The sequence below is a fragment of the Marmota flaviventris genome, chromosome 6, assembly GCF_047511675.1.
Source record: "Marmota flaviventris isolate mMarFla1 chromosome 6, mMarFla1.hap1, whole genome shotgun sequence".
NCBI classification, from domain to species: domain Eukaryota; kingdom Metazoa; phylum Chordata; class Mammalia; order Rodentia; family Sciuridae; genus Marmota; species Marmota flaviventris.
The window spans coordinates 107,365,552-107,377,876 of record NC_092503.1 but is presented as its reverse complement, the minus strand read 5'-3'; the positions used below and the strand labels follow the sequence as shown (position 1 = coordinate 107,377,876).

The 12,325-nt window shown below is 42.5% G+C and overlaps 1 protein-coding gene across 6 annotated transcripts in view; it reads right to left on the bottom strand.

Annotated features, from left to right (window-relative positions):
• Nucleotides 1-12,325, bottom strand: part of Adgrf5 (adhesion G protein-coupled receptor F5) — an 88,410-nt gene that overhangs the window by 39,201 nt on the left and 36,884 nt on the right. For all 6 annotated transcript variants that reach the window (XM_071613333.1, XM_071613331.1, XM_071613334.1 and 3 more), the window contains 2 exons: nucleotides 11,488-11,607; nucleotides 6,011-6,065 (listed from right to left, as the gene is read on the bottom strand). In XM_071613333.1, the coding sequence (XP_071469434.1) occupies nucleotides 6,011-6,065; nucleotides 11,488-11,583 (151 nt within the window). In that variant the 5' untranslated portion in view covers nucleotides 11,584-11,607. The remainder of the gene's footprint in view (nucleotides 1-6,010; nucleotides 6,066-11,487; nucleotides 11,608-12,325) is intronic.

Sequence of the window (12,325 nt, the reverse complement as noted above, 5' to 3'; positions counted from 1 at the left end):
CAAAGGGCAACAAGCAGTTCTGTGTCTTAATCACAGCTGTTTAAGCAAACAATACTACTTTTGCCTAGCAACGCTGGTGGGAACAGTGGCTTCTCAGAATCAGAGCCTCAGCAGATGCATAAATTAATTTCCTACCTGCCGATGAAGGAAGCTTGCTGACTTCACCCTAGAGAAAGGAGCTTGGTGACCAAAGGGACAATGCTTCTTTATCCTGATAGAAGGTGGTGATTTACTGCAGTTGTCTATATCACACCTTGCCACCGGCAGATACAAAGGATCTATTCTCTTTTGGGTTTTAGAAAGGTTTGTTCACACAAGAAGGAAATGCCAGAATTCCAGTCTATGGTTTACCCAGCAGGTGTGGATGGAGGAGGAGGTTGGCACCGTGTATCATAGAACCCTGGATTGTGAAGTCTGGAGCAGATGATCAAGTCTACCAGCTAACCATGAACCCCAAACATCCAAGTTAGCCCCACATAAAGAGAGACGAGACAGACCTAGTGAGTTGAAACAGGTCTGTGAGGCCTTTTCACTCTACGAAGCTGCCCTAAGGGTCATGAAATGGGACCACACAGGCAAGAACCAGAACCACATGTTGAAAACTGTACTTTGACTTGTACTTTGGAGCTTCAGAGAGCAGAATGGAAGGTCTTCTTTCCTGGGCCACTTGTTTAAATGCTGTGAGCTACACTTTGTTCATCTGTAAATTCAGAGTAACATTTTTCTGAACAGATGTTGTTAAGGAATTGGATTCCTACTAACACACAATAAGGGAGGGGGAAGAATTGAAATTCATTGGATTAGACAGAGGAATGAAGGGGAATGGGATGGGAATTGGAAAGAGTAGAATGAATCAGACAGAACTTTCCTATGTTCATATGTGAATACACGACCAGTGTAACTCCACTTCATGTACAACCACAAGAATGGGAAGTTATAAAACAGTCTTAATATTCAATGTCAAGCTCCAAACCAACACACACACTAGTCAGAGAGCCCAGAGCCTTCCAACTCATTCTACCACCAGAGCACAGAGCACCATGTGTTATCACAGGAAAGATGATAGCCACGGAAACCCAAACCCTGTTCCTCAAACTGGGAAATGCTCAGCATTTCCTGGCCCCACATCAAAAAAGGCCAGCAGACCCACACTGCCAGGTCTACTGAAAAGTCAGGATTTCCGTATGGGCAGCTGGTGACCTGATCTTGTAGGGACCTGGTTCTGACTGAAAGGTGAAGAAGTGTCACCCAGCCAGTACAGGCTCTGGGCATCCTGCCCCCCTCAGGCTGGACTCCACTCACCCTTGTCCTCTGTTTCCCACCAGTCAGTCCTTGGGAAGCCAAAGAAAAACCAATGGGGTCTCTTCAGGGCCAGTCTCTGAGACATGCTTCCCAATGAAGCTCTGAGACCCAGGGTGAAGAACTTTTGCAACTGACATTTGTGCTAGTGCTAAGCAGTAAGAAATGTCCATTTTCAGTCCACTGTGAAGATTCCCCTTTAGACTTAATTTTGAGCTTTTCTGCAGACCTCTACAGTAAGCCTTTCCTTCCAACACAGGCCTCTTCCTGTGGCCTCCTCAGCACACAGGGTCCCAGATTTGTGCTCTCCTGGACAGTCATCTGGACCATTGCTCACCTTTACCCCCAGCCAGTCACGTTGACTCCAGCCCTTTGGTGCCATTTCTCAATTGGTCTTAGGCAGGTGTATCCTCTGTTTCTTTTTTATCTTTCTCCATAGCCAGGGACCCATGTCCAGGCTGCTGAATCTCCTAGTTGGTCTCTCAGGCAATAATTTCTTCATCTAATCCATCCATAATCACTGGAATCGTGTGGCTTTTATCAGTCACTCTCTGTGCCAGCCTCTCAGCCAGCAAGGATGCACTTGCTGATGTAGCTCTTCAGGCTTCCACACATGCTTGTCCCTCTGCCCCCACCAGCCACACTGCTCTCACAGGCTGTTCCACACTTATTCTTATCTCTGGTCTCTGGGTTTGTATGCAGGTTTCTATTCCCAGTAGCACTGGGAAAGAGTTTTCCCGAAATGCTAAGTCCTATGTCATGGCACCCATTTTTCCATATTCAAGTAGTGATCTGGAACTGATCAGGATACCCCTCTGTGCTAGGCCCGGCCTATTGACTTTGTTTTTAATTTAAAAAAATTATTAAAAAGAAGAAAATAAACCCCAGATAATTCTATTAACATTTCCAAAGTAGTATGTACAAAATAACATCATTTAATCCTCTCAACAACTGTATAAAGAGCTGGGCACAGTGGCACATCTGTAATCCCAGCAGCCTGAGAGGCTGGGACAGGAGGATAGAAAGTTCAAAGCCAGCCTCAGCAACTTAGTGAGGCTCTTAGCAACTTAGGGAGACCCTGTTAAAAAAAAAGGCAGGGGGTGAGAGGAGGCTGAGGATGTGGCTCAATGGTTAAGTGCCCTGAGTTTAATCCCTAGTACCAAAATGAAACAAAATGAACAAACAAAAGCAAAAAACCCTGTAAGGTTATGACTGTAATAAATTGTGTGGGTAGGTGTGAGATGCCAATATATAACATATATGTGACATATATATGTGATGTATATATGATATGTATGTGTGTGTGTGTGTGCACGCACGCATGTGTTTCTTAGGAGGTCAGTGAGACTGTGCAACTGACTTAGGTTGAAGTCCATACTATATTGAAAATAAATACAAATTTATTCTACCTTTAAATATGATTTAATCCCAAACTCTAAATATTTGGTCCAGAAGCTCAAAAGAAAATTCTTGACCTATTTTCTTTTTCTTGGAAACTTAATATGCTTGTGACTATCATGAAGCCTTCAGAAGGGGATATATATATATATATATATATATATATATATATATACATACATACATACATACAGGAAAGGGAATGCCACTCAGGATTAGAGCCCAGACCCAGCACCTCACTTTTTTGGCACCCCCAAAAAACAGAGACACCTTCACATGGCATCCTGCTAGAGGAAGCGCTCCTGTTCTTTCCTTTTGTCACTGTCCTGGAAAGCCAGGCTCTTTATTGCTACTTACATTCCTGATTTCAGGGGCCTTGCAATGAGCCTTTCTATGGTCATTTCTTACTTCAGTGATTTTGTAAAAGTACCAAGTCCAATCCATCTTCTGCAGATGATGGGCTGACTCATTAACACTTCCCAAATGACTTGAGAGGCCCAAGAGCTCAGAGGACCATGTATAATAAATGGAAAACATATTTTCAGGGTGATTTATCATTGTCATAATTGTTTTGTAATGAAAGCATGCCTGGAAAAGTTTTGGAATGTCAAATTCTTAGATATGGAGGTAGTTTCTTCCCCACTGGCTACCCCTCCCACTGCCACAGTGGGTCCCATAAACATCAGGCTCAGGAGAACAGGGAAAATTACCTTTTGCAGCTGTGGGGTAAAACTGCTTCTGAGGATGCCAGCAGCCTGAGCCCTGGAAGAACTTGGTAAAAAGACAGAGCTGAAGCTCACCCACAAAAGAGTTTGATTAAGGGGCTGGGGTTGTGGCTCAGTGGTAGAGTGCCCGCCTCACAGGTGCAAGACCCTGGGTTTGATCCTCACTCAGCACAACATAAAAATAAATAAGTGAAATAAAGGTATTGTGTCCAACTATAACTAAAAAATAAATATTTTTAAAAAGAATTTGATTAGTAATAATAATAAAAGTCTTTCAAGCTAGGTGTGGTGGGTCACAGCTGTAATCCTAATAACTCAGGAGATTAAGGCAAGAAGATTTCAAGTTCAAGGCCTGCCTCAGCAATTTAATGAGACTCTGAGCAACTTAGTGAGATCCTGTCTCAAAATAACAAATAAAAATGGACTGGGGATGTGGCTCAGTGAAAGTGCCCCTGGGTTCAGTCCTTTGTATCATTGAAAAAAAAAGTCTTTCAAAACCCCAAATTGCACATCTCTGGCTCTGTACCCATCACAGGGTACAAAAATGCTCAAGGGGGTTGTCAGAGGGGAAGCGGCAATGATATCTGTGTCAAAGCACAGTAAGTTCTAGCTATGACAGGCCACTTCAGGGAAGGAGAGGACCCTCTGGATTATGCTAGTATAACAGAATGAAGACTAAGTGAAGGAAAAGAAAAGTAAAGGATCAGAGAGGAGACAAAGAAAGGGAAGGGGAGGATGGGAGAGGAGAGAAGGGTCAGGGCAGGGAGAAGAGGGAGGGTATCCCAGCAGTGTTAGGACTTTCCAGTGAGCATTTTGAGGGTTTAATAAATTGTGGTCCATTTCTCATTTCCATCCCTGAGCAACAGTTGGGTCTGGCTACTGACACGTGAAGAGCTCTCACAGACACCTGTGTTTTGACCTCAGGGCAAGGCTGCTGCTCTCTTTAGCATTCTTGTGTCTCTTTTGGAACACGAAGCTAAATAAAACATGAAGCTAAATAAATCAAGTTGCAATATGCCTAAAAATGATTCAGTCATAATGGGATAGGTTAAGAAGTTTCATCTCCCAGAGAGGAGGCACCGCCCTTTGGCCTGCAGACATTTACCAATAGAAATTCAGAAAGAGATAGCTAGGGCATACACATGTGAGGTTTTCATTTGTTTGCTCCGAGGGAGGAACTGGGCTCGATGCCAGGCTACAGAGACTGAAGAGGACTCAAGGGAGCACCCAACTACTAGGGATGGCACACAGGAAGTACAATCTTTACAATGGGCTGGGGCAGATGCAGAGATAGGAAATGTTTCAAGGGTGATAAGAATCCAGGGAAAGCATCCCTGACAGTCTGGGGAATGGGTGGATGGAAGGTCTCGCCCAGCAGGAGCTCAGGAAATTTGGGATGTAAGCAGGAGTCCTCCAGCCAAGCAAATGGAGATGACAGGCAGCAACCGTCCATGTGAAAGGGAACAGAAGGTGATCAAATGGAGAAAGCATTTCAGAAGACCCCAGGAGCTATGAACAGATGATTGGCTTTTAGCTCTAAGTCACTCCCAAGCTCATGAAGGCCTTTATGGAGAGAAATGACAGGTTCATTTCTCTGAAAAGTTTATTTGATGGAGATGGGAAGACCGGGGCCCCAGGAATCCAGCCTGTAGATGTGCATTGACACCTCTGCAGGGTCATGTACTTGGGACCAGATGCCAAATGCTATGATTCAAATGTGTCCCCAGAAGTTCATGTGTTGGAAGTATAATCTGTCTATTTAGATGTTAATGTTATTTAAAGGTGGGACCTCTGAGAGACAATTAGGATTAGATGAGGTCATGAGTATGGGGTCCTCTGATAGCATTAGTAGCTTTTTAAGAAGAGCAACAGAGACTCAAGTTAGCACCTTCCTCTGTCTCACCATGTGATGCCCTCTACCGTGTCATGACACACAGGAAGCTACCCACCAGATGCTATGCTCTCAGACTTGCCAGCCTTCAGAATTGTGAGACAAATAAACTCCTATTCTTTATGAATTACCTGGTCTCAGATATTTCTTTATAGCTACAAAAAACAGGCTAAGACACAAAGATCAGTGTTTCTGTCCATGGTTACAGCTCTCCATAATCCAAACTCTCCAAAGGACAGAGTCTTATATTTTCCAGAGTACTTCTTTGCAGTTTAGTGGAAAATTAGAGTGGGAAATAGGAGAAAGACTGGAATCTAGTGGTTAGTTAGGTTGGTTCACAAAGGATTGAACGAGAGAAATTTTTAAAAGATGAGAAGAAGAAGTTGCTGGGTTGGGAGGACAGAAACAGACTTTTGAGTGGTGCTGGGGGACAGTTGAAGAGAGAGCCACAGGGAGGCCCTGGGGATAGGAAGATGAGAGAGGAAAGAGGATCGAAATATGTTGCAATGATCCATTTATTCATTTGATCAAGTAGAAAACGGAGTTCCTTTGTACTTTTGGCAATCAAACTGCACTGTTTGACTCTGATGTTCTTAGAGACTGAATTATGGAGACCATAGTGTTTTTAAAAAGTTATAACACATTTCATTTGATTGGACTTACAAAAGAGACCACCATGCGAGCCAAATGTACATACCTGCTCGTTTTTGCCTTAGTGGTTCTACAGCAGTTAGTTCATGTTCCTGGAGAATCTGAAAGAACATTTTAGAAAGTTGTCAGTTAACAGTAAGAAGTCTTTTCACTTGGTTTCCTGCTCATGTGCCCCTAGGTATTTGAGCTGAGCTTAAAGCTGTGGAGTTTGGGTCAACATCATGCACCCAGGGATGACAGGCAGACAGGCAGCAATGGAATGGTCAAGAAAATCACGAATTCACCTCTGTAGTGTGACCTAGGAATGCACTTCCTATAGACCATTCTCAAGATCCAAAAGCAAAAGAAATCAATCATTATAGGTGAGTTTCTTAGTGTTTCTGCAGTTTGAGTTTTGTCAAGAAAAGTAAGTGATGATGTTCTAAACTTGTATTCTTCCATCTAAGACTTAAAGCATGAATCATTCCACTGACTTATTAGACAGATCTATTTACTCTTTTCAGCATCCCGTCTGGCTGCACCTTGACATTTCTGCTCTATTAGAGCTTAGGAACTATGATTTCCTCCTCTAGTCCTTTTTCTCTTAGATGATTCTATTGGTATTTGTGGTAAAAACTAGGAGAGCCCGCTCTAGACTCAGACTGCCTGCACACAAGGCTGGGCCACTTTACTAGCCATGCGAACTTGGGGAAGTTACTTATCTTCAAAGAACCTCAGCTTTCTTTTCTCTAAAATGGAAATAATAGTGCCAACTTTCACAGGATTGTTATAAGAATGAAGCAAAATATAATTGGCATATTTGTAAGCTCTTAGTACATTTTAGTTATTATCACCTGGTACAGTGGTTACAAGCAAGAACTCTGCAGATGTTCAGTTCAAAGCCTAGCTTTATTATAAAATGGATCTGTGACTTTGGGCATATTCCTTAACATCTCTGTGCCACAGTCCTAACCAAGAGTATGATCTACTTTATAAGGCTGTTGTAAAGATCAAATGATTACTAAATGGAAAGAACTGAGAGTAGCTTTGGTTACATAGTAGGAGACTGGATTTGTCTCAATGAGCCAGTCTTTCTTGGCTCAGTGGGAAATTTCTCTCCTTCTTCTGCAACCTCCTCCTCTCTCCTCTTCCTTTTCCATGAATAGTTCCCCTGGCTTTTCTCCCTGCCCTTATTAAGTTACACTTATTAGATAAGGCCCATTTACAGCTCTGTGGGAGGTTTTGTCTTTCCTCTCCCTTATGCCCTTGGGAGACTCAGGTTGAAGGAAGTATTAAAGTCAGTAGGAAGTGGGGTGGGACCCTGTACCTGGACATTCATAATTGCCCTTGGAGAAATAAATACAGGCTTGATGGATGATGATTGGAATTTGGAAAACCTAGTCTCTGCTCTTTTGCACTGAAGTTATTTTAGAAGTACTTAAGTATGCAGGAACTGAAGGCGCAAAGTCAATGTATAGGCTGGTTCCTGCTGGCTTCCTCTGGAGCCTGCTTTGGCCCTGTGCCCAGGCAGAGGGAAGGTTCTTCCGGGCATTCCTGACTTCATCCTCCCAGGGACCTGGGGGCAGGGAGCAGGTGGCTACCAGGAAGCTTCTCTGTCTGCTACTTGTGGGCTGTGGTTGGGGGACTCACAAGCCCAGGAGAACGTGACTTTCAGAGCTTACATTTGGAAGCTTTCCCAGATCAAATTTTATTGTCCCTGTTTTCCAAGGGGGACTTGCTGCTGTCTGCTGAATGTTACAATCAAGGTCCATTTCAGTTCTCTAATGCAGGGCATTTAAAATCCTGGTGAGAATGAGAATCACTTGCCTCCTCTTCCCCCAGTCTGATTCAATAGGTCCAGGGAAGGTGGAGAAAACTGGCCTTTTAACCAGCATATTCCTAGATGTGAGGCCACTTTTTTGGGAAACACTGCCTTTTGAAGCTTTCTTGAGTCTTTATGGTGATCATCTGCAATTCCAGCACATAGAATGTTTGAAACTTCCTTTGCAAAGTGCTGCTTCTACATCCCTGTCACCTCCCACTTTTGTAGTCAAGTGAGAATTCACAGGTTCTCATGAGAGGAAACTACTCTTTCAGTTAAGCCTGCAGTCATCAGAGCTAATGCAGAAAAGACCCCTGACAGCAGTAAAGCCTCAGGGAGTTGGAGGAGGAGGTGGTGGTGGTGGTGAGTAACCCCACTGTCCCAGATTTGAGAAGGTGCAAAGAGCTGGGCTGCCAGTCATGGGACCTGGATTTGAATACAGAAGGTACTGGAGTCACACCATGAACTGATTCTCACTACTTCAGCTCCCTACTAGCTGGAAAAGTCATTTACTTCTTCTAAGCCTCAGTTTCTCACATTATGAAAAACAATCTGCACAGACGCATGTCATTCATGAGGGAGAACAGGTCCCCCTAGGCTCAGAAGGCTCAGCTGCATATTTACTTCAGACAAGAAAACAGGGCTCCCTGCCACCTCCCCCTGCATGTTCTGTGCAGAGGGACCCAGATGAGGATCTGAGCCACAGAGGCCAGCTCTGTCCATCCGGAGGGGATTTCCTGATGGCTGAGCTGGAAGAGACAAGGTCACCAATTCCAGGAAGCGCCCCACCTTTCAGACATGATGACTTTCCAAATAACTGTGGTGGAGGTGGAGCAGGGTGGCCTGAAGCAGGGTGGGCAGTTAGTCAGGAATGAGAGGTGGCTTTGAACTCATGAAAAAGAAAATCCCCAGGGAACAGGATGGCAAACAAGGAGGTCACCAAGCCCCTGCCCCTGCATTTCAAATCACAGTCCTCCTCCCTGGAGTCCACCACCCGCTCCTCTTCTTTTTGACCTGGAATCCCAAGTTCACATCTTTGCTGCCATGTTGTACAATTATCTCAGTAACAGTCCTATTAGAATGTCCCCTTATAGAAGGATATTAACATAGGGATTTATTTGTAGCAGAATATTAAAAATAACTACCAATTCAGAAGCCCTGGTGCTCTGAGCTAGTCACAGTGCTAAGGCATAAATATCTCAATGTTTAATCCTCACAACAAACCATTTAGGGAGATACTGTTGAGTCTTATTTATGGCAGAGGATTAGCTTCAGAGAGATGAAAAAACTGAATGAAGTCTCAGAAATTAGTGGGAGTCAGAGTTGGGCTTCAACCCAGACCTGCTGCCAATGAAGAACACATACAGGCTTGCTACTTCAAGGGTGGTCACTGGAGCAGGCAACTCTCCAACCCCACTCTGGGCTTACCCTGTTGAAATCTATATCTTAAGAGGTCCCCTGGAAGAATTTGAGTTGGAGAAGCAGCAGGCTAGACTGTTGCACTTGACAAACGCATCCCTCAATTCGAACCCAGCAGCCTTATTCCCAATAAGCAAGAGATGGAACCAGCCCAAGTGCCATGGGTGGATGATGAATGAATAAAACATGGCACAGACTTACAAGGGAATTTTATCCAGTCTTAAAAGAGGAGGGAAATTTTGTCATAGGCTGCAACAGGAACGAATCTTGAGGACATTATGCCAAGTGAAATAAGCCAGGCACAAAAAGAGAAAATATTGCATGATTCTGTTTATATGGTACCTAATGTAGAGAGTAGTCAAATTTCATAAAGACAGAATGTAGAATGGTGGTTGCCAGGGACTGAGGGAGGAAAGGGGGAGGGTTGTTGTTCATTGGGTGGAGTTGCAATTTTGAAAGGTGAAACAATTTATGGAGATTGACTATGCAATGATGTGAATGCATGTAAAACTACCAAGATGTTCATTTAAAACTGGTTAAGATAATAAATGTATTTTATGTGGGCTTTTTTGTTGTTGTTGTTGTTGTTTAAAAAGCTCAGGTGTTGCACTTAAGAAAGTGAAAAGTCAGCTATGGGAACTGGGCAGCAGTTTATTGTAGTATAAATTGATCAGGCTAAAGTGAATCTCTCCAATGGGGCTCCTCAGCCTTTGGGTTATATGAAGACAGTGTATCTTTAGGGCAGATCTAGATGGAAAAGTGGGAGACTTTGGGGGTAGGCAAGCAGTGGAAGTTTCCAGAGAGACAAAGTTCAAATTCCACCAACTACCCTAAGAAGTTAGTTGTATGCCTTGAGCGCCTATGTCACCTGGCAATGAAGGGAGTTTTTTCAGACTGTCACTATAAACGTAGATTTGAAGTAAAGGGAGGAAAAAAGAATCCTGAAACAGAAGAAATCTAACCATGTTGCACAGATCAACATAAGCTCCTACTTTCTCTCCACATACCTTGAATAACCACACTGACCCTGTGAATTCAAAAGTATAAAGTTTCCCTCCTCTATTTCTATGAGCAAGCTGCCACATGACATTGCACAGATTATACATGAGTACTGGAGGCTAAGAGAAGACACCCCATGTATACCCTCAAAGTCATAAGTTTACAAAAAAAGCCAAAAAAAGACCAAGAAAACTAGATTGAACAATAAAAGACCTAAAACAGAAAGAACAATGAGAAAAAGCTCAAACATATTTTGTTTATAAGAGAACCATTAAAGCAGAATAATACACTAAAGGCTAAACAGAAATTAAAGGACAAAAACCAGGCAAACAGAAATAGAGAAGAAGGATTGACAATTGGAATAGAAGACAAAGGATTGCATCAAAAATAGCCACGTAGAACAAAGAGACAGATTTTGCAAAGCTAAAATGTACCACTGAAACTCTAACAATAGTGATAGAATAAAATAGAACTGCAATATCTGAAACAAAAAGAATCAATAGGAAAATATAGTATTCCAAAGTGAGACACAAAAATAGCTAATACTGCTGTGCTGTTTATTATGTAATGGGCTTGAATTTAAGGCCTCTTCAAACTAGTTCAAATCTCATAACTATCATAAGAAGTCAGTACTACTGCCAGCATGATTTTACAGATGAAGAAACTGAATTACAAATCTTCCAAGATTTCTCAACCAGTTTCATACCCTGTCTCTAGAGCAGGGAAAAACCTAAGCAAGGAATAATCAAGAATTCTCATAAGGAGTAAGGGGCACTTGTCACTCCCTTGACTTAAGCTAAACTCTGTGGACCTTCCAAAAGCAAACAACCTGGACAACTGTCGCAAAGTTCTTAGATGATATCCATGGACTCTCGAGCTACAGCAACCTGTGACCATGACATGCATGCAAATCAATGTCTTTTGAAATATGTTCTAGTCGGATGCTCAAGAAGAATCCTTTGAGGACATAAAATCTGTGCTTGGTCCTCCAAATTTGCTTTATTGTCATTTTCATTGTCACTGTGTGGAAGCCTAGAGGTTATGACTGAGTTAAGGTGGCCATCCTGGGAGATCTGTCTTACGTTGCACTTGTGTTCCCTTGATACCACCACCGATTTCAGAATATGGCAAGATGTGGCCCGTAAATACACTAACATCCATTAACATCCAGTTGTCACCTCATTTACAACATTTTCTCAAAATCCCTTCCCAATTTCTTTGAAGAACCATTATCCTGTCTGTGACATTCCCAGGAAATCAGAGAAATGTGACAGGAAAATTATAGCAGACATGGGTTTACTCACCAAAGGATGGACAGCAGACTCTAAGTTCAGTGTCGCTTGGGAAGAATAAATCACAGCAAACATGAAGCACAAAGTGGTTCTCCTCTGGGATTTCATTTCTTCACGTTCAAGTTGTTTTGCCTAAAATGGAAACAGGATGTCTTAGAGAGACCAACTTATTTATTACACAAGGAAAGAAGTAGCAAATCCTGACTTGAAGGTACAAGTGAATGTGAGAGAGTAGTCCCTGCCTTAGAACCTTGGGTGAGGAAAGATGGAGTGGGGCAAGGGAAGGCAGGTGGCCCCTGTTCATGAGCACAGGATGGTAGTGGGTATCCGGGTATGTTTCCTACATACATGGAGAGAAGAAAAGAGATGGGAGGACGATGGGAGAAAAAGAAAGCAAGAAAGAGGGAGGGACTACAGTAAGAAACGCCTTTCCTGTTGTGATCCAGTACACAGAGCACATGCACAAAAGGATTCAGAGAACACTACTCACTTTGCTACAAGTGGTGTACATGGATATTTTCAACTCTATTCCATCCTATTTTGCCCTGTTTTTCTTTTAATTCTGGTAGGAGTCCATTACATTGACTTAATAATTTATATTAATAGGCTATGACTCATTATTATGAAAACTCCTGGACTTAGTCATAAAAATATAAGTTTATAACATGGTAGCATATTAAATATAGAATACATAATATTAATATCACAATATATCTCAGCTGATGTACTTATTTTTGTAAATTGTCTCTTTATAATGCTGGTGGTGAAAAATGCACCATTTTTGGTAACCAGATTAATTATTATTACATTTAAAAATCAGGGTATTGCATGGAATAATACCAACCCTATT